Source organism: Epinephelus fuscoguttatus, linkage group LG12 (assembly GCF_011397635.1).
Source record: "Epinephelus fuscoguttatus linkage group LG12, E.fuscoguttatus.final_Chr_v1".
Classification (NCBI taxonomy): domain Eukaryota; kingdom Metazoa; phylum Chordata; class Actinopteri; order Perciformes; family Serranidae; genus Epinephelus; species Epinephelus fuscoguttatus.
The window spans coordinates 24,930,127-24,953,213 of NC_064763.1; the positions used below are offsets into that span (position 1 = coordinate 24,930,127).

The 23,087-nt window shown below is 40.1% G+C and overlaps 1 protein-coding gene across 1 annotated transcript; it reads right to left on the bottom strand.

Annotated features, from left to right (window-relative positions):
- Positions 1–9: 9 nt before the first annotated feature.
- Positions 10–17,312, bottom strand: zgc:163098 (uncharacterized protein LOC100037380 homolog). Its single transcript, XM_049592324.1, has 24 exons — positions 17,055–17,312; positions 15,158–15,242; positions 14,268–14,379; positions 13,554–13,663; positions 13,328–13,395; positions 13,088–13,224; positions 12,932–12,996; positions 12,686–12,851; positions 12,381–12,580; positions 9,830–9,873; positions 6,868–6,972; positions 6,719–6,785; positions 4,978–5,147; positions 4,729–4,891; positions 4,556–4,635; positions 4,367–4,454; positions 4,135–4,263; positions 3,798–3,987; positions 3,456–3,530; positions 3,311–3,374; positions 3,051–3,201; positions 2,043–2,153; positions 448–593; positions 10–353 (listed from the first exon to the last, which is right to left on the bottom strand). The coding sequence occupies exons 2-24, from the start codon at positions 15,233–15,235 to the stop codon at positions 233–235; spliced, it is 2,640 nt and encodes an 879-aa protein (XP_049448281.1). The 5' UTR covers positions 15,236–15,242; positions 17,055–17,312; the 3' UTR covers positions 10–232.
- Between the last annotated feature and the right edge of the window lie 5,775 nt (positions 17,313–23,087).

A 23,087-nucleotide genomic window follows, 5' to 3' on the forward strand; every position in this document is an offset into this window, starting at 1 on the left:
TGTCAGAACTTTGCAGCAACATTTCTGGTTATCATTTTAAAAACAAACATTAAAACAAAATATATATAATTAGTTACAGTGTTCAAACTTCATCATACAAAAGAGTGCTGAATCTTGCATGGATAGTGTGAGAGGGGACCAAGACAACAGACGTACCAAGTCTCTTTAAAGAGCACTGCGTTGTGTAACCCAGCAGGCTAATGGATGACAGGGTCCAGAGCGTCACTGAGAGTCAGTGTTTGCTCTTCTTTGCCTTTTTGTGGGAGCGATGCGGCGACCGTGACCTGGACTTCCCTGCCTTACGGTCTGGAGATGGCGATCGGGAACGCTTGGACCATTTGGGAGACCTTGTCCTGTTTAAAAGGGTTCAACGTATAATAGATTCAAGAATAACAATCAGGAGGAATACGCTGGCAGCACTCTACAACAACATCTCATGGCACTTACTTTGAAGGAGAGATGCTCCTTGACTTGTGGCTCTGGTCGTCAGGATCTCCACTATATCCTCGTCTTCTGTCCCTCCTGTCGTCCTTTGACTTGTCTTTAGATTTCGACGTCGACCTCTCAATCTTGTTTTCATCTTTTTCAAACTCCTATAATGGACAAAGTAAAACATCCCAGTGAGGTCAGACATATTTCTTTATCTTTGCCTGTCAAGAAAACAGAGCTGGCTTGTAACTCAAACACACCCACTCATTCACGCTCAATAGCCTGCGGCTCCTCCACAAGGGGGAGTTGTCTGGTCAGTGTCAGATGAGTTCAACACATGCTAAACTGTTCCACCTACTGTAATGGAAAAATAATTCATTCAGACCTAGAGATGTATGCATATCAACATCGACACCTACAGGCAGAGAGAGCAATCGTTTTCTCTGTGTGGCCAAAAATATTAGTGTCAAAAAAAGCTCATAATACTTTGAGCAAACTGTTGCTTACTTTAGTATTAAACACAGATTGTGCTCCAGTAAACAAAACATCAATATTGTATGTTTTACTTGTTAAATACAAACAGCAACTGTAGCTAGACTCTCCTCTCCTGTAGATGGCCATGCTGGACTAAATCTGCAGATCTGAAACTGCTACCGTGGCTCTCCATCAGCTGTGTCTGGTTTTTAGTGCCACTGTTTTTTTACTGTGCTAATTAACTGATTTAACAGTCTAATTTTAATGTACGCAGAACAAGAACTTTTGTATATTTTGCCCCGTGTTGTTCTTGATTAAAGAACTCTTTCTATTGCACATCAGTGATGGTTGCATTTTTTCTTTGAATGAATAGTTCACCCACAAAATGATCATTCGATGTTAAGTTGAATTTGTAAAGAAAACTCTTGCATGCCTTAATGGTGAACGAAGAATCCCAAAACTGAAAAAAATCTTGATAAATGAAAGTCAAAGGGGACTGTGTTTAACGACAGCAAAACTATATCAAAACATCTGTTTACTACAAGTCTCATTTATCAAGTTTTATGCTCAGTATTTCCCAAACACATGCAAATTTGCAAAAACCTTACTATTGAAAACCCTTCCACATAAATGCACACGGCCAGTAGCATTATTGAGCGAGTATGAGCAGAGTTCAAATGCTCTACTCATGTGCATGTGTTTTAAATATTAAGGTTTTAGTAAAAAATCTGTGTTTACTAAGTCCTGAGCATACGACTGGATAAATGAGACTTGGATCATACCGCTCGTGTTGTGTGAGAGTTTGCAAATGGATGTTTTGTTACAGTTTTGCTGTTGTTAAACGTGGCGCCCTTTTACTCAGATTCATCAAGAATTCTTTGGATTCTTCGTTCTCCATGGAGGCATGCAAGAAAGACAGTTGTCCCCCACAAATTCAATATAACACTGGGTGAGAAACTGAAATACAAATGTTAATTTTCTGAGTGACATATTCCTTTAAGGACCCTTCCCTGCAGAACAAACACTGGGTGTAAATAATACTGCGTAATTAACTGCTTTAATAATTCAGGACACCTCCTATTTATCTAAGGTTAAACTCAAACATGCAATATGAAATAAAAAAGTGTCCCATAGCCCACCTTCTGTAACAGTTTGTTTCTGTAGTGCTCCACTTGTTGTTGTATGCTCATTCCAGACTTCCTTGGCCTCTTGCCAGATTCCAGCTCATCTTGGATTTTCATAACCTTTACCTGTGTCAGGACACATCTCATTAGTCCTGCAGTTTATTAACTATAATTTGACATTTTAATATGGTTGAAGAAGTGGGGACGCAGCTAACACTTGAGGTCTAAAGAGGTGGAAAGGAACTGGGATATGCCAATACAGTTATGGCTCTAACTGCTCTGGTGACATTTCTTTCTGAAATTAAAAACTGTATATTTCTGATCTTAAGGGTAACTTTAGTATTTTTCAACCTGGACCCAGTTTCCCCATGTTTTTGTGTCTAAGTGACTTATAGAGACAACATCTTTTGAAACTGGTCCAGTACTGAGTGAGACCTCATCCCCAGTCTTATTATTGTTCCAACAATCACCAACTCTGGTCTTGTTGAAATAAACCCTTGATTCACCCAGTTAGATGTAAAAAATATTCTGGCTCGTTGCACACTTAAATTACAGTATTATTTAAAGATGTCTGGTGGGTTTGGCAATGGCAATTTCGGGGGAGTTTCTGGTTTGACAAAAAGGATCTTACTCTTAAACAAAAAGGTCTATTTCTGAGGGATCCTTCCCATAAAGTTGTCAGACACTTAGAATAACAATCTGAGCCTGTCAGTGGCAAAAAAGAAACATTTTTAGTGGGACTAAACTCAGCCTGTGTCGCTGCTGTCTGCTGCAGCAATATCCCTCAATATTCAACCAGTTTCAAACACTTCCAATTAGTTGCTTTGACACAAAAACATGGGGTCCAGGTTGAGAAATACTTAAGGTACCCTTTCAGCAGGATACTGACACGGACTGAAGGGCGATTTTCAAATTTGGATGGCTTGAACCACAGCAGATAACACAGGACGACAACCACAGTTTATTTAAAAGCAAACACAGTTTTCATCTGTTTTTTTGTTTTGTTTTTAAATGTGTACTTGCCTCCAGCTCTCTCAACCTCTTCCTTTTGCCCTCAGACATCTGAAAACTTCTGAGGGAGCTCTGAAAGTCTGCACTCTCATATTTGGACGAACCGCCCGAGTCATCACTACTGTCACTCTCCGAGTCTTCCTCTCGGTCCTGTGAGTTGATGCTGTCACCAGGAGGGGGAGGAGAACAACACATTTACATACTATTTGACAGTTTATGTACACTCTGTATGCAGACTGATGGTGCGTTCAAACCAAACACAGAGGCCTTACCTTACATTGACTTCATCTTCACTGTTATTCTCTACCACCATGTCCCACTTAGACTCAGGGTTGGCTTAGAGAGAAAAGGGAAAGATGAGCAGGATCATAGGGGGGAGATTAATATGATACACAAGTGCATCTTGACCTGTGTTACCTTGAGAAAATGTCCCTGTGTCACTCTCCCACTTGGACAAAGGCACTCCGGAGAGAGGAGCATTGCTCTCATCCACTGAGGACACAAGAGACACAGCAGGGTCAGGACAGTGACATCATTTAATGGTGTTGATGAGTTCATTAATCCCTGCTGGAAAATTCTGCATTGTCATGTTCTAATAGAGTTTAAAGTGCACACTCAGCTAAAGACAACAACCCACGAGAGGGAGGATTGATTGTGTATTGATCTAAGACACTGGAGTTGGGCAGATAATTGACGACACCAACAGGAAACGGTGGACCTCTGGTTGAAAGATGTGCTTTTGATATGTGTTGGACTCACAGGGCATTCCATCAATGTCGTCAATGCCTGCTCCTAAGGGAACGCCGTCTATGTCATCGACAGGGACTCCATCAAGAGGGTCCCAGCCTAGGGGGCAGCCGTCAAGGTCATCCACTGGAGTGCTCTGCAAAGGTAACCCATCTATGAGCGTGCTGTCCATCGGAGCACCGTCGAGATCAGAGGATGCTTCCTGCGAGGAGACAGATGTCCAAATATGTTTGAGCATGATCTTCTTCGTGTTCAAATATTTTTCAGCATGAGCAGCTGTGTAATTGGCTGAAATGTCATCAGAGAAAGGTAATACTGTGTGTAATGAGCAGATAAATATTCAGCTCACCTCTGGCGTCTCTGTCGGCTCCTCCGCTGCTTTGGCGAAGCCCAGAAAGATGTTTTGAAGGTGGATTAGATAAGGCTCCGGGTATATGGCCCAGTCCTCCCATGCTCTAAAACAACTCATGACCTTTTGCTGTGGAGAGAGAGAGAATTAATTTTTGTTGTTGTTGTTGCTGTTGCTGATGTTCTATTTTTAATAAATGCCCTTGTGTGAGGCAAATGAAACACGTGTTTACCTTAAACTGTTCCGCCTGCAGCCTGGCTTGTATGTTTTTATGCGCTGCATTAAGGTCTCCAAATATCTGTGTTAGCTTTGTTTCAAAACTGAAAAAAAAAACCAACAGAGAGAGGGGATTTAAGACCATTTTAAGATTATCAGATGGTGATGAATTAAAGGAGGATAGAATTGAGGGAAAGTATCTTACAATTTACGATAATATGATGCACCGGCTACTTTGGCACACGAGTTGTGCAAGATGTCTGACACAAGATACAATCTGGCAATCTGTAGAGACGAGGACAGAGAATACATAATGTAAATGAAATCACCTACACTTTATTAAAAAAAAAAAAAAACTTTTAGAGTAAGGAGACTGGCCTTCTTCTGAAGTGGCGTCTGAAGCAAGGAAAAAGATTCAGTGATGTGCCCCACCACTTCCTCTGCTGCGTCTGCTCGCTCGAGACAGAACAGCATGGCATTGGCGACATCCTCTCTGCTCGGAGTGAGCTCCTTCAGCAACGTCTCGAGCCTCTGTCTGTGCCTGAATGGTATTAACAGAAGAATAATTTGATTTAACTAAAGTTATATCTATACATAAATGTCATTATGTCTGCTAGATATACTTACTCAGCTCTGAGCTGCCCTTTCTTCACCTCCTCCTCAGGGGGAGCATCCTCCTCCACCTCGGCTTTCTCTTCAACTCTCTGAGAGTAATTGTTTAGGACAGGAGGTCTCCACATGGATCCTCCCCGGAACATACGAAAATCTGCGGTCCTCCACTCTGTCGGTGACTGTCCCTGTGGTAATGAAGGCCAGGGACATGGAAACTTACATACGGATACATCATAGCAGGGGTGCAGACTCATCCGGGTGAAAAAGGTGACTGTGATGTGAATTGCGAACCTTCTAGGATGTTCCGGGGCATGCTCCCCTGGGAGGATACTTAAATATCAGCTTTTAAATGTGGATATTAAGCTGATTTCAGCACAACCATACTGTGACAAACACCTCCTAGAATAAATCTGATCTTACTGTCAAAGTAATGTAAGGGGGACATCAGGTCAGGACACAGTAGTGCAGAGCCAAGTCCAAAAATCTATTAAAGTGCCCTTTACTACATTGGTGTAGCTATTAAAAATCAGGGGGGGGTTGCTCTTTACAGTTAGAATGACTGCTGTTTGGTCATTTTAAAGACAGGGCTTCGATATGCCTTTCAGAAATTAATCTCACAGCCACTACAACTAAAAGTAAACCTGTAACAAAGTAGATTCAGCTTCTATTGTTTTCAGTGAGCTTAGCAATTGCCCTTTTCTTATGCTACATATTAGGGTACTGTAACAAGCCTTTAATTTAAATACATTATAAGTAACCTAGGTCCATTTTAGCTAATTGCCCACATTTTTTCATTTATTTTGAAAAATCTAAACATTCAACTGTGGCTCATTGGTCATATTTCTCACTGCAAGAGTTGAAGCACTCAAACACTGACATTTTTTCAATACATTACAAGAATAAATAACACAACTGTAACCTAATGTAATGCTCCATCATAAGACTGTTCACCTTTGAACTGCAGCTTGTTGACATTGTCAGAAAACAGTGGAGTGTACTGTAGCCTCTACAGAAGCATTCTGTGCAGTGTGTGTGTGTGTGTGTGTGTGTGTCTTGCAAGCGAGGAGAGAGACACGGTGTGTCTGCACTCAGGACCGGCAGGTGAGATGGACATCAGATTAGCAGTAAACCATGAATGTGACAGTGAATGTTCAGTGTGAGCTTCAGTTCAGTCAGTACTGCTTATAAAAATAGTCTCTCCTGTTTTGTGTCATCTCATCGGCCTTCAAACTATTTAGAAAGAATATCTGCCAATAACAGTCAGTGGCTGATCAATCAGAGCTCCAATATCTGGGGGTGTTCTGTTTATAATTCTTGCTGGTCCACGACTCTAGCTGTTTAGAGAAGCCTTGAAAGAGCGAGTTAATTGTGCATAGGGAGATTTTATTGCAGCGCTGCTGCTAAATGCATGGAGGGGAAACACCGGCTAGCATCCACTGTGTCAGAACAACATCACAGATCCTCATATAATCCAAGTGAGGTTATCATCACGCAATTGTAAGACATTCTTACCTACAGGCATGTGGGTACTCATCCAATCTACACAAATCTCAGAAATGACCTATTCTGTATTTAAAAAGGTGATTTTTGCTGAGAGGTGTCAAGTTCGCACCACTGCCGCAGTTTCATTTTCATGGAGTAAAAGCTAGAGAGAATTCAGGTATTCAACAGCTTTTATAGTATAGAATAGTTTTTTAGTTCCTCCACATAAAATCCTAGACATTTTTAGAAACAAGGTGGTGCTGTAAAAACATACCTGGAGGATGGTGAACAATTTCCAACGATAGTACACATGATCCTGGCTTTTGTTGTCAAACAGGAACCTGAGACGGTAAAGAATGTGCAAATTTAATACGAACCCTTCAAGGTCACAGCCAACACACAGCCAGGTGCAGCAACACCCACCTGAAGTCTGGATTGTTTTTCTCCTTGTTCATAATTACGGCTTCAAACACGGGGCCTTCACGCACCACAAACTCTATCATTCTGTGAATGAGGAATAACAGATTCCTGTGGGGAGAGAAGAGCGTATCAGACCAGGGTTTGCACACTGCCTGTCAGTTACAGTATGAGATCTCTAACACCTCTTTACACTGAACTAGTGACCCATGCAAACTGCAGGCTGACCGTCTGATTGAATGTAGCTGACCGCTAACAGTGTCGTTCCATGTCACAGCGTTCACTACTTTAAAGAATGTTGACCATAATAAGGCGACAGCCTGAGGGATATTTCACTGTGCAAGAACTGCAGAGTCACTGCCTTCTGGACAGACAATGTCAGCACACTGTAATATTCCCGGGTCACTGTGTCCATGAAAAGGGGTAAAAGAAATCACACAATATTTATTCATGAACACTGACTTAGCTTTTAAGATGTGAAAGCCCCAATCCAAAGTTTAAAAGGATACTTTAACCCCCATACGACCATTTGTAAATCAATTATCAATCATATATCAGTGTGTTACATTGAATTTGTGAAGAAAACTTCCATGCTTTTCCATGCCTATGCAGTGACGGAAGAATCCAAAAACTGAGAAAATTCTTGATGAATTGAAGCCGCAACAGCAAAACTATATCAAAACATCCGTTTACAAACTCTCACACAACTCATGTAGTATAGTCCAGGTCTCATCTATCCAGTCAAATGTTCAGTACTTCTCACACACATGCATTTTGCTAAAACCTTACAATTTAGCACTAAACTTAAGGTGGGATTTATCTATGCTCTCCTCAAAACCAGACTCAAACAAAAAGTAATTTTCCCTCACTGAACATGAGAGCTGCTGGTCTACTGCTGCCTCAATCTGTAGTTTGTTTGAGTTAGTGTATGACTTTGGTGAATCTGAACTAATCCTTTAAAACAACAAAGTCCTGCGTTCAGTGATCTAAGGCCCAGTTTCCACTGAGCAGTACGGTACGGTTCAGTTCAGTACGCTTTTTTTCCGTTCCACTCTGAAAAGTTGTGGATGGTACCGATGGAACTACGGATGGAACTCCGTACCGTCCACATTTTTGGTCCTCCCTCTCTTGGGGTACCTAGCACACAGATCTGGTACTACAAGGTGGAGCTGTGAACACTGCAGTCTGTTGATTGGTCAATAGAGGACGGTCACTCTGCTCAGGGCTGGGTTGTGGCTGGTTTTGAGGCTCATGTAACCACTGTTCATGCCGTGGAGTAAGGATAGACCGATACATCGGCCGGCCGATATATCGGGCCGATATTTGAGTTTTTTTACTTGTATCTGCATCGGCCGATACACGTGTGGGTTTGCGGATTTATTTTTCCCTGGCATGATTTACAGACAGGCATCCACGGGCAGCTCTGTGTTGCCGGAAGACCCTGCAGCGCACATGCAGCGAATCCTACTGTGTACAGTAGTTGTTGTTTTATTTATGCTTCAGCTTAAATATTTGTTTGTTTTATAAAGACATTACTGGAAGATTTAAGAGCACTGAACTCTTTTTTTTATTTGAATGTATTATAATAATAATAATAATAATAATAATAATAATATTCTACCTGTTCTACCTCAACTTTCCATCTTGTTTTAGTATTTTTTACTGTTCAATAAATGTTTCTTATTTTAAACTTGAGACCTGTAATATTTGTTATCGTGTCATTTTTTTGATGTAAATTGAGGGAGCAAAAGCAGTATCGGCCCCAAATATCGGCTCAAGAAAATTGGCAGTCCATAATTGGTCATCGGCTAAGGGTGATGGAAAAAAAAATTGTACTTTCAGTTCAGTTATAAACAGTAATGGTTTAGTGAAAAATGAATGCATGTGTCTGGGAGGTATTTAGCATATAATTGGATAAATGAGACTTGGATTATACTGTACGAGTTGTGTGAGAGGTTTTGAATCAATGCTTTTATATAGTTTTTCTGTTGTTAAACATGGCCCCCATGACTTCAATTCGTTGAGAATATTCTCACTTTTTTAATTCTTCGTTCACTGGAAGGATACAAAAAAAGTTTTCTTCACAAATTCAACACAACACGAGTTTAGAGGCCAGTTTTTATTCTAAGGATGTAATAAAAAGTCTCAACTACAACATTTATACGTAGTTGGTATTCAGTTGTAAGGCCATCAAATTTAAGATATTTTCTTTAGGTATAATGGTCTGAAAATGTATGTCTCTGGAAAATAACTTGTAACAGAACATAGTCAATGAGTGATAGGTCAGCATCAGGGTGACAACATCTCTTCAGGCAGTTATGTAGAGAAGTTACTGTGGATTGGGGCTTCAGGCCTGAAACCTCTCTGAAGTGAAGCATCAGTGTAAAGTGTGTTTACGCAGTGTTGCTGATTTTGTGTCAGATCTACCACTGCAGTTTAGACTTATATATTACTCACTACTCTAACCTGACATGGGACTTAGTTTGACTTATGGCACTAGCATGAATCTACATCGTCTGACTTGAGTTAATATTACATCTATCTGCCTTCTAGCTGTATCGGTCTGCAGTGTCTCAGCCTACCCATGGGAAACCCAGGGCTCAAAGATGTTGGTTTAAATCAGTGGCTCTAACAGTCCTTTACAATGTCTACTGGTTTACACTTTTCATAGTAACACATTAATATATAAATATTGGAACAACATGAGTTATCTGAGGTATTTGAGTAAACTAGGAAAAAAATACAAACTGCATTCACTATGTGTAAATCTGATGGGACCTTTGACATCTACAACAAGAACCCTCAGTCCTAATTTAAAGATGTCAAAATGTGTTGTTTACCATGATCTATATGTCAGATGCATGAACAGATCTTAGGACTGGAACCTCCTGCCTGACAGAATCTGTGTGGGTCCTACAACACTTGTGTAAGAACAGCGGGTCAGTCGTAGTAAGAAGAGTGTGTGTACCTTTCGGTTGGGATAACCACTTTGACTACGGCTTCGGACAGAGTCTGTTTGTGAAGTCAAATCAAATAGTGAAAGTATTAAAGAGTGAGTACTTGTACAGATGAAACACTGCAGGATACATACAGCATAGAAAACCACGATAGCATTCAGAGTCAGTGAAATGGGGGGAGGGTGACACAGCTTTAGTCAACTACTCAAAAATGCTAGACCATCTATACTAGCTAAATGATCTAAAAGTTTATATTAACATTTTGTATAAACACTCAAACTGTTATGCATTTGTGCATTTCTATACCCCTGCATCCTGTGATATGACACTGCACGGACAAGGTGGTCAATTAAACGAATGAACAAACATGCAACATATAATAGTCTGATTCCCAAGTTTGTACAATGATTTCTTAGACATGGACATATTCTAAATTAGTGCTAGAACTAACTGCAGTTTTACATGCTTATATTTCAATTTATTATTAAAGGGACAGTTCAGATAATGTAAAGTGGGGCAGCATGAGATACACATCTATTATCAGTGTTTTACATACAGTAAATGGTGGTCAGCACGCTCCCTGTTTGGAGAAGCGGACAGCACTACTAGGGATGGGGGGAAAAACTGATACAGCATAGTACAGCGATATTTTTGCGTAGACGCCAAGTATTGATTTTTTTAATTCTATGAATTATTAATACTGCAAACAAAAATTAAACTTTTGGTAACCTACTAGAATAAATCAATTTGGCTTTTAAGTCCACTGGATACATTTTGCTGCAATAACAGTAACTGAAGCAAGATGAACAGACTGAACACTTTATCTTATTAGCTGAAACATTTTGACCAAGTTTCCTTTGGGACATGATTTGCAGCTGAAAAACAGTAATAATACTCAGGGTATTGCAAAACATTTAAAATTGCAATAATATTGTATCATGAATTAAGTATCGTAATAATGTCATATTGAGGGGCCTCTGGTGATTCCCAGCCCTGGGCACTAGCACCACAGAAGCTCAGCAATGCATTGTCGTGGATTAGGGTTTGCAGCAACACGTATTTTAGCCACTTAAAGAAGGCCAGCAAAAAACAATTCAATATTAGGCTGAGTGGATACTATAATGATGATCATGGCTTTACCATGCAGTCAGACAGCCCTTTCCTTTGGCACTACATGTTTCTCAACTGTATAATGTCTATATCCTATAGAAAGGTGCCACATACTGTATTGTGCCACAGGTCAGCTGTTTGGGTCAGACTTTCAGCATTTTATGGAAGAAATGACAAATACAAGACAATACAAAAACTGAGTTATTATGACAGCGAGGAAGAAATGCAGTTTACCATGGAGACAAAAGGATACCTTTATAAAGTTATAAAGTACAGGGAAGAAGAGCTTTGCGGAGAGGGACTGAACAGGCCGAAAAAGGAGGGGGAGCTTCTGTGCAAACTGGAGGCCAAGAAAGAGCTCAGACTAACTCTGGAATGCATGCTCACTGTCCCAGAGAGCTACTGCTGCCATGAGTGAGACTTGGTTACAACACCACTTCACAATCTTTCTGAAGCAGAGGATGCCACTGCTTCACACTTTACTAGTTGTTTGGCAATTAGTTTAATCTACTTTAGGTATTTTGCCTATTTTTACCTGATGGTTAAGCATAGCAGTGCACTTCAGCAAGATTCTCTCTTGCTTATTTGGTGGTAGTTTTACATAATCTTCTTGGGAGCAATGTTAACTGCAAACACAGAGTTGTCTTAGTCTTGCAGGTGGAGCTGATGTCTATATTCAATGCAACTAGCTACAACTGTTTTAATTTCTGTTTGACCAGGAAAAACACAAGCATCATCTTTACAATCTTTAGAAAAGTCAGAATCAGTTGGATTGCTCAACAGCACTTTCTGACCCCAACAGCTGACCTGCGGCATGATGCAGTGCATGGCTAGGAATAAGGAGGTTATACAGTTGAGAAAATGTGGTGCCAAAGAAAAGGGCTGCCTGACAGCGAGGTAAAGCAGTGAAAATATTTCCCAATATAGCGTCTGCTCAGACTGATAGGGATGTTTTTTTAAGTAGGCTTTTTTTAAGTGGCTAAAATCCATTTTCTTGCTAAGCCCTATTCACAGCCATACATCGGTGAGCTTCTTTGGTGTTCTTTTGGTCTGCTTTTCCAAACAAGGAGATTACAGACCGCTATCTACTATATGTAATCCGGCACCTACAAGTAAGTACCTCATACAGCCCCACTTCAAAAAATCTGAACTATCCCTTTAAGGTCAAATGATACATTTTCAGGGAGTGTATTTTTCTAAAAAGTGGCAGAAAGATTCTTCTTCTACTTCTGTGTTCCAGTATAAAGGAAAACCCTCAGTAAAAGGCTCACCCTCCTTTAATATTCACATTTTTGTATAGACTGTAATTCTTGTTCTAGTGCACCACCACCCCAATGCAGTTAACATCCATCACTTGTCACTTAAATATGAGAGCCTGTCGTGCCTAGCGGAGCGCACATCACAGAGAAAAATGGTCATGCAGACACCCCCAGAGAACAGAGACAATTTTACCTTGTCGAGCTCTCCTTTGGACATGCCCAGCGGCTTGGTGAAGTCATTGCGGAAGCGATCCCTTGGCTGAGCATTGAAAGGCAGACCAGATGGGGGTGGCGGCGTGGCCCTCACCCCCACCGGTGTGTAGAGAGGCTGAGGTGGAATACGAGCTGGTTTACCCCATCCCAGCTTCATTTCAAACCCCATAATCACTTTACCTGCGATACAAAACAAAATTACAGTCAGTGAGGAACATAACTATACGATAAGAGCAGTGGGGGAATGGTTATTAGATCAACCTGCTTGTTATGAGCCAACTGTACCATCAAGTGCAGCCAAGGCTCTCTCTGCGTCTCTGCGTGTCATGAAAGCCACGAAGGCTCTGTTGGAGGTCCTGCAGCGCTCCTCGTCTGTCCGGGGCCACATGATCTTCACACTGGCCAGGGGACCATACTTACCAAACTCTTTGCAGAGCATCTCCTCATTCATCTGGAAAACAAGAACTATGAAGAGTGAGAAATGTACATCTATGCTGCGCTAAGCCAATTAAAGTCAGCGTGCTGCGTTACCTTTGGGCTAATGCAGCTAATGTAGAGGTTAGTGGTGGTTGGCACTGTTAGGTCGTCATATAATACTGCAGGGAAAAAGCAGGATTGAGGTTAAAATGATACAGAGGTTAGCAATTTTCAACTTATAAAACTCTCATTTTGGAGAGGGGCTCTTACCTGACCGTCCTGATAATGGTGTGTCAAGATCTCCATATCCTCCTCCTCCACCTCCTCCTGCTCCTCCTCCTCCTGCTGCTCCTCCACTGGAGTCATTTTTCTTCCTTTTATATCGTTCCTCACGCTCTTCTTGTATTCTGCATTTTTTTCCAAACATGAAAACAGGCTTACATATACCCAAAAAAGAGTCAACTTATTGATCTGAAACATGGCATCAGGCACTTTTACAGATAGACTTACAGCTTAAGTTCCTCTTTGAAGAGTTCAAGATTACTCTTCTTCTTTTCTTCTGTCTTTCTTTTAAATGCCTGTTAATCAGATAGGCAGCCACTGTGGTTATTATTACAATGACTGACTCATTGTACAACTGTACTGACTTAAGTGAGAGGTCATGAGACACATTTAAAGATGAATGTAAGTAGTAATAATAAATTCTGTAAACACAAATATCAGAGTACAAACTTACAGACTTTTTGCTTTCAGCAGATGAAACTGGTGAGATATGCTGGGACACGGGGACAAACTTTGTTGCAGGTCGATACAGCTTACTTTTCTTGACCTCTGCTGCTTCCTCCTCTGCAAAAAATAATCAAAGTGATCCCTGAACAATGATGATTAGGTGTGCAAACTATTATTTCGGTAATAGTAAGTTAGGTCTGTAAAAACAGGAGGAGGCTCTGTTGTCACCACTGTTCTTTTATTGGTCTGCAGGATATGTGAGCAGCTTCCTGTATAATTAGAAGACAGGTTGACCTTGGTTTAAAAAACAACTGATGTATTTGTTGAGGCTTGGTCTTCCTGCTGTGTTTGCTGTAATGATTTAAATTATCTGGATGTCTTTATGTGTAACAGAAAGTTGAAGAAGTGCTCAGTATTGAAAGAGCTTTATTTTATTTTTAATTAAAGTGATAATGGACTGCTGACTACGGGTCCCCAGAGGGGTGATTTTTATTAAGCTATTCAAAAGATAGGGGCCCTGAAAAATGATGAAGGTGAACTATTTCACTGCTGAGTCAGCCTGATATTCTTCAATAATTATTTTCAGTTCTCTTTAGATGTTCAGGGCAATTCAGTTTAATATTATTGGAGCAGATAACTCATGAGTCACAGAGGAAGTGGACAGGACTAAGATGTAACTGTGTGCTGTCATAATGCTGGATTCAAAGTCCTTGCTGCTGACCTTTAGTTGCATTCACGATGCCCCCACGGACAAAAGTTTTCACTCCACTTTTCTCGCTGGTCTCAAATGATGCCAAGAATTCTTCAAAAACCTCTGCTGCTTTCTCTTCCTCCTAAAACATCACACAGAAACACAACACATGTATCTTATCCATCCTTTAGTTCAGTGTTTTTTTTTTCAAACTTTTTGTACCCAAGGCACATCAAAGGGCAAGCCAAAATCTCAAGGCACACCTGTATTTATATCTGTGCACAGTAGCTTCTATAATGTGTGTTGTCACTCTTCACAACGAAAGACAATGAAAATAAGACAAAAACAAGACAGGCAGCTTTCATAACACTGTCTACTGACAGTGGTAGGTCGTCTTTGCTGGTGCTTTGTTGTAATTTGCTCCATACAATAAAGCGATCCATTGTCCCACTCCTTTTAAATGTTATCACCCCTCACACTGGCTGCCAGTCAGGGCTTTTGATGTGTCACACACTAATAATAACAAATAGATTCCTAATGAAGGGGTTTGTTTTTTTTTAATTAAATCAAATTAGATAACATTTTATATCTAGAGCTTGCCTCTTTATTAGTAAATGGGTGCACACAACATACTGATGCAGTCAATAAAATATAAAATAAAAACTTTCGTATAGGCCCAGTTGAATATTTTAATAATAATGTGCGTTTATCACAAAATCCCACGGCACACCATTTGAGAAACTCTGCTTTAGTTCACTGTTAATCAAATTCAAAATTCTAGACTTGGTGATTACTTATGCATTTATTTCACACACAATTTTTATTGGGAACACATGTATCTTCATACTACAAAATGCAGTTTTCTAAATTTAAAAAGCACTAAATCTTATCCAGTATCATAACACCCCAAATGTCCTTACCTTTTTCTTGAGTTCTTCTTGTTCTTTCTTTGTGAGTGTTTTGATCGGAGTGACAGGTTTTCCCTTTCTATCTGCCATGCTCACACTGCAAAAATAACAACAATAATAGTACATGAATAAAATAAAAATACCAAAATGCTAAATTGTTCGAAATAAGAATGGCATCTCTGTTAAATTCATGACATAATCCCTTTATTTATATCATTATATCCCAAACACCCATTCTTTTAATAGTATATCAATAGAAGATAGTTTATCTTCAATAGGTGTTCAAATGGCTCTAATCTTATTACCGTAAAACTTCAAGTAAAGGCCCAGTCCCTTTTACTAGCCTGGTGTGGCTACACATTTTGACAAATAAAGGCCTGTCTCAATTAGAGGCCTGGTCTGGTTGCCAAGCAGTTCACTTTAACAGAAGTTCTTCAGATGTATGAAAGCGGGTTGTTGGCTACCTCAGCAGGATAAAGTGGTGTTGTGTCGGTATGCTAGAGCTAGATCAAATGAATGATTTATAATTGATATATTATCCATCCATTTTCAACCGCTTATCTGGGGCCAGGTCATGGGGGCAGTAGGACGAGCAAAGCACCCCAGACATCCCTCTCCCCAGCAACGCTTTCCAGCTCCTCCTGGGGGACCCCAAGGTGTTCTCAGGCCAGATGAGATATGTAATCCCTCCAGCGTGTTCTGGGTCTGCCCCGGGGCCTCCTACCAGTGCCCGAAACACCTCCAGCGAGAGGCACCCAGGAGCCATCCTGATCAGATGCCCGAACCACCTCAACTGACCCCTTTCAACGCTTGTATCCACGATCAGATATATTATCTGAAGCCTAATTTTTAAACAAGTATTATTCATACTGTTTTAAATCAACAATTTCATTGTATTTCCCATCTTTACTGATTAACAGTTTTGTGTCAAAGGAATTAAAGGCCTGTCCCAAATATAGGCCTGTTGCTTTCAGTGATTTATGCAAATAGTCCAGGGCTACTAATTGAAGTTTTGCAGTGTATGTATCCTTGTCTCAAACAAGTCTAACATCCTCTATGCTTTGTGCACACTGCGCATCACTGTCAGGGTCAGTGGAGAACAATAAATATTAAGACATCTCCCTTATCCTCTGGGGAACAGGGCAGGACCCACAGCACACATGCAATGGAGGGCAAAAACTGCATAAATATGTGTGTGCTATTAAGTTTACCTGTATCATTATGGCATTTCTTCTAAGGTCAGACAGGCAGTGTATCAGGTAAACAAACAGGAGTTGCCAAAACAAAGCAACATCAGGTGCTAGTCATTCCTTATTTACACTGCAAACAGCTTAAACATATGGTCAGAGGGGATGGACATTTGGGATACTCTAATAAGTTAGCAGACAGCTGCAGCAAAGCACATTCACCCCATAATATTATACACAACTAGCTGTTTTAACTTGATAAAACCATTCAATAAATGTCCTGCATATCCTCTGCTGCAGTTATTTTGGTCAGCTTGGTGAACAAACGCTGTTTAAAAGGCCTGAACTAAATATGAGCTACACTTAGCTAACGTTAGCTAATAATAATGATTAGCTTAGCTAACTGTAGCTGAACTCTAGTGACATGGTTAGCTAACCCTGCGTTAGCCTTTAGATGAGTAACGCTGAATACAGCTGATATATCTCAGTCGAGCATTATCCTGATAATTTCATGAGCCACACAGATGCAACATTATCTCACCGCTATCATCTGCAGCTAACTGTAGATAACACACAGTGACACTGTTAGCTAACGCTAGCTAACACAACAGTCTATTTTCCTCTGTTATCGCCACAAAACAAGCACCGACTGGCCGCACAGCAGACTGTAAACCCACACAGCATGCACATAGCTTCGTATTTCATCTTAAACTGTGACTTACTATGTGGGTCATGCTATTGCTTCACCATTTTTGGCTGCGACGACAATTGATTTCTATAACAACATGAAGCTGTGAGGAGGCGACAGATATCCAAGAGGAGCTGTGGAGTGAGGAGGACGCCTGCTCCGTCTGCACATTCAATAAATGAGTCTGTCTCTGCTCGTACATATTCATGAAGGAGACTCTTTCTCATGGAAATTTGACTTTCATAGGTATGTAGTCGAGTTATCCATGTTACTGATACAGTTTATGGAGTGCTCCCTATTTATATTCCCATGTGTGTTGTGGTAGTTTGCTCATATCTAACAGCCTACATATGACCTGTACTGAAGTTTGAGGTTTAACCAGGTCTCATTAAGGTTTTAAAATCTGTGTAAGTGTCCACTGAACAAAGCCTCTCTCTGTTTCTTTCACTCTTTCACTGGTAATGTTAGGAGCATGGTAGAATAAGGGACTGTTCTTGACTTATCAGAGGAGGGGATGAATGAATGAGCCTTCCTCCACTATAAACTTGTTAGATTTTAAAAAGTTAAAAGCTGAAGACAAAATTCTGGAGTTGGAAAAAAGCCTTGGTTTCTCGCATGCAGGTTAGTTTGTGCAACTGCTTTATTTTTGGCCAAATTTTAAATGAGAAATGATGTCAGAGGAGGTACCTGCACACCAATGCAACTGGGCTAGAGAGCCACAAAAAGTCCACAGGCTGGGATCAGTGCAAAAATAGTCTATTTATTTAAGACACCTGTGCACAAAAAAGGTGCTAAAAGTGCAAAATAAAACAAAAAAGTGAGTAAAAGCAGCAGAATCTTTCACCCGGAGACGCTGTGAGGATAACGCAGCTCATCACGACGATGATCTCACAAGATATGCTTCCATTTAACTTTGTCAAAGGTAAAAGCTTCAGGAAGTTAATGCAATATGTTGAGCCTGTATGTTCATGTTCACATTCATACTGCACAGAGCAAAGTGTCTCATACTTCAGGGGCATTTGTAATCCAACATGGTCGATGAAGATTGTGATTTAAGACTTCAAAGGGCTCTTAATGTACACAATATTTTTTGGGACAGTGTTTCAAATACTTAACAATAAATTGTGCTTCTCTTTTTGGACTTGTCGACTTAATTAAAATTTTTGTTTAGTCAACAGGGAAGTCAGCCGCCAGGAACATCCCTAGTTAAGACATGTTTTCTTACCTGAAAAGCAGAGGTAGTCACGTGTCCTGGGCCAAAGAAATCCCCTCCAATGAATGATTAGAGAAAAGTAAAGTCAAACATGGATTGAGGAAATTGGATAAATTAGCGTTATGTTGGAGCATTATTTTGCCCCCTTTCCATCAAGATAGCATAAGACTGTTGGTACCAATGGATGCCTTTTAGGTCCTCTACTTTAATATGATACCTGCATCTTCACTGTGGCTTTAACTTGATCTGATACAGCAGGTTTTATTTGCTCCACTCCTCACCTTCAGCTCTGCCTGTCATACTTGCTGCTTCTTCACATTTTTTGTCAGACATTTGGTCATCCCCTCTCTGCTTCTTTCATTTTCTTGTTCTCTCTGTGCCTTGACTTTTCCTTTAGGAGCCCCTGACTTTTTGTGAGGCATTCTGACTTAGCTCATCAGGTTGCACTTCACCTCACATGTTTACATCAGTCACACTTGTGCATTTTCTCCATGGTGCACCTGACCCGCTCCATTTCACAATACTCCAGGGGTTGGGAGTATCAGATGGCACATTGAAATGTGTATTAATTTAAAATTACATTTGTTTATCATGTAAATACATAGAACTTGTATTGTAAGTGGTTTAAGTCAGTAAGTGAATCGTACTTGATCCCATTCAAGGGTCTACCAAAGACTTTACATGGGCCCCCTATTGGCCTTGGGCCAGGGTCATCTGTGCCTTTTGACCCCCCCCCCCCACCCCCCTTGCCCGGGGGTTGGATATAGACACAGACAGATTCCTTCCAGGTGATAAATCAATCAGCTGGTGCCACTCATCACATGAGATCAACTTTGAGGAGCAGAAGCCTGACTACCAAATCACAATGACCTGTCATACAAGTACTTCACTATTCACAACATCCTCAAATACCAATATATGATAAGTAAGAAACGAATGTACAAAAAAACACAACTGTACACAGAATGATAGGAAAGTTCTCGTTTGTTTATTGTATCCCGACGCACCCAAGACAAACTTTTCTGTTGCCCCAAGTAGGCGCAGTTTGACAGCAGCAGCTGGTTATGTTTTTTTCTGACCGAAGTGTTCGTCCCACAAAATGTGTTGTGTCAATGATAATTTCTCTTTTTAAAGTTTCTGGCTATGATAAATGGTGTAAGTTTGGCTTCTTTTTTTTTTTTTTAAAGAAACCACGATAGTTAAATAAATACAAAATACAGACATTTAAAGTTGTATGCCCCTCCTGTAAGCCAAAATAAAAAACATAAGTCCCTCCCCAGTGCTCAAAAAAAACATTTGGCATGCCTCTCACTTTCTGCACCACCCCTTCCCTTCTCATAAGTAACAAACAGTCCCTAAGTGATTTTAAATGTCCCTCATAATCAGTCATTTGATCAATGACAGAAGCAATCTGGTGGAGAACATCTCTACAAAACAGATTACTAGTTACACTGTTAAAAAAAATCTAATTAGTAATGTAACTATTTTTAATACTTCAAAATAATGCAACTTATAACATTTGATTACTTCGCTAACTAATGTTTTAAACTGGGCAGCAAAGCTGAAAAATATTGTGAATTACTGCAAGGCAAAAAGATGTATAACAACAAACTGTAATGTTCCACATACAGTCTAAAATTTGAAAAGAAAAGAATATATTCAGATGTAACGTCTTTGTAATCACCAACATTTTGATTATTTATTTATTATTTATGATTACGTATTTTTTCTCTGTAACTGTAAGTGGTTACAATTATATTAATTCTGTCATTTAATTACATGTGACTAGTTACTCCGCAACACAGAATACAGTATAATATCAACCAAAGCAAACCTGATCATCATATGAATATTACACGTCTCATTATATTGAGACAAAAAAGTGTAGATGATGGCATATTTTTGACACATTTTTCCATTGTGTCATGGAGTTAGCAGATTATACAATACATTATTGCTATTTACCAATGATAATATTAAAAGCATCTATAAGCTTTGTGGTGGTGATATAATCTGATGCAGAGAACTGAAAAAGAAAGTCAACATATAGACTGTAGGCTAAATTCATTCACAGTACGTACAGCCATAACTGCAGAAAACACAAAAATTAGCACACTTGTTGTTAGTGATATTTTTGCTTGAAAAACAGAAAGCAATGAAATTCAATGAACATTGGAGCTTGGAGAAACCAGCTGTGTGTTGCAGCAGTGTTGACCAGAGGGGTGCTTACAGGAGCATGTGGGCCAAACAACATTTTGGGATAACAAGGTGTGTTTCAGCACACTAGAGCACAGTCTGTGCAATTCTGCAGAAGACGGCAGCTTGTGCTACCTTTGTGCTCCTCTAGTGTGACGTTAGGGGAGAAAATGAACTGCACCATTAGGACCCAGATATTTCCTGCTGTGGAGGTTATCGCAGCAACGATCTATGTAAATTATTTTGCTCAGAGCTTCCATTATTCAGTCTGCCGGTAGCTGTTCCCTAACCAGCAGTAGCAGTAGATGATGAAGATGATGAACCATAATTGACACCCACTGAACAAAATCATGCCAGTAATTACCTTGTATCTGGGTGCTGTAGCTACTCCATGCTGTAATAGATAGATAGATAGATGTGCTTTATGGATCCCAAGTTGGGAAATTATGTTGTTACAGTAGTTGGTTATTAAGGCATTGAATGGGAGCAGTAAAAACACAGTGATACACATATTACACAAGAAGGGAAAAATGTCTCAGTAGAGAAGGAAACCCCAGCATATTCTTTTTTTCCCCCCCGAATATATTTTTATTGAAATTTTGCCATAGTTACAGGGCAACACAGTGAACAACAACCACACACCCTTCCCACCACCTATAACAATAAGAAGGAAGATGGAGAAAGTAATGCAATAAAATAAATAAAAATATATATAAAAAACAAACAAATGAAACAAAAACATTAAAAAAAATAAAAAATTGTCCAATGTACTAGAAGCATCGTTCACTGAGGTAGTAGAAAAGTGCACCCTGATCGTAACAAGCCATCACTCATGTAATTGTATACAGACGCTCAACTAAATAAGAGGGTGACATAACATATATGAAGGGGGCACAAGCTACGTGAGATGGTATGAGGTAGAGCAGAAACAAAAGTCAGAAAGGAATACGAAGGAAATACATAGTGGGTGAATGAATAAATCAAATTAAGTTTAACCTGCAAATTGCTTAGACAGTGGCAGTGGCCCGACTCAGTGACGATGAACGCTGGAAACCCTAGCATATTCTGTAAGATTAAGTTATCTATAGAATGTACAATATAAAGAATATACTATAATATGCTATATGTGTGTGCAAATTTGTTTTAAGAATGCATTGGGGTATAATGGGAGAATGAATTGTGCAAATTTACCATGTACAATCTTCTGTCCACTATCTGATGCTTTACATTAGGGGTGTTAAACTCATTTTAGCTCATGGGCCACATACAGCCCTATTTGATCTTAGATGGTCTGGATGTGTGAATAATAATGGTAGAAGTATGACTAATAATAACAGCAGTAGTAGTCTGCATCACGCAGGACCACAGCAGAAGTGTAACCATGACACACGATCTAGGCATAGCTGCGATACGAGTAAACCTGCGAGACAGTGGAGCACAAAGGCTCCGGAGAAGAAGCCAAGTTAGTGACATGCAATACAGCCAAGTTAGCGATATGCAGTTATAAGACATGAATGTTAGCAAATGAAGAAGAACCAACTTTTCAGAAACTGAGGAGAGAGAGTCTATGTCAACCTAACTAGGGGCTGGTTCAAGGCAAGCCTGAGCCAGTCCTTACGATAAGCTTTATCAAAAAGGAAAGTCTTAAGTCTAGTAAATACGGAGACGGCGTCTGCCTCCAGAAGCTGAGTTAGTGACATGCAGTAAAGCTGAGTTAGCGATATGCAATAATAGGACATGAATGTTAGCAAATGAAGAAGAACCAACTTTTTAGAAACTGAGGAGAGAGAGCCTATGTCAGCCTAACTAGGGGCTGGTCCAAGGCAAGCCTGAGCCAGCCCTAACTATAGGCTTTATCAAAAAGTAAAGTCTAGTCTTAAATGTGGAGATGGTGTCTGCCTCCCGGACTGAAACAGGAAGATGGTAAATATTATCACCCCCCAAATTTTCCCTTTTTTTGTAAAGAATTACAAGTATATTCTGTTAATGTTCATCCTTTTACAAAACAGATCAACAGCAAGTAAAATAAGTGCAATTTCAACGGTATGTCTCAGTTTTTCCGCATTCAGTCAGTCTACTTCTGACCGTCATGACGTGCATTTATTCACACATTTCCTGATACAGATTCTTTTGAACGGAAGCTGCTGATAGACAATATTTTACACAATGTTCAATATCTTTAAACATGGTCACAGTAAGGATTCACTGGTATATCAGAGGACTGTGCTCTGGTCAGGGTGGGAAAGCATCTGAAGCAGAATTTAACATGAAGTAGGCATTGTTCAACTTGCTCCTGAAATCTGGCACCTCTTGTCTAGTGATAGTTGTCTAGTGATAGTAGGCGGGATTGGACCCTTTGGCGGGTCAGATCTGGCCCACGGGCCATATGTTTGACATCCCTGCTTTAGGTTATGATAGTATTCAGAGGGATATGGCACCACATGGCACTCAGCATTGCTTTAATAACCATATCTGATATAGTTGTGATCATAGTGATTAATTATAATTTGTCAGTAACCATCCACTGCCCTCCAGGCTGAATGTTGGATTACATGAAGGGCCCCCTGTGTGCAGCACTGGGGCCCCTGCTGGGAGTTTGATATTAGCAGGTGGAGGCAGGATAAAAAGCCTAAAATGGCCACCCTACCCTGCTCACCA

Excerpts from the sequence above, each read along its gene's own strand:
- zgc:163098 (XM_049592324.1), bottom strand. The coding sequence starts at position 15,235 with ATGGCAGATAGAAAGGGAAAACCTGTCACTCCGATCAAAACACTCACA. Across the intron at positions 13,225-13,327 it reads TTCAAAGAGGAACTTAAGCT|AATACAAGAAGAGCGTGAGG; the intron begins GTAAGTCTATCT and ends AAAAAAATGCAG. Across the intron at positions 12,997-13,087 it reads ACCATTATCAGGACGGTCAG|TATTATATGACGACCTAACA; the intron begins GTAAGAGCCCCT and ends TTTTCCCTGCAG.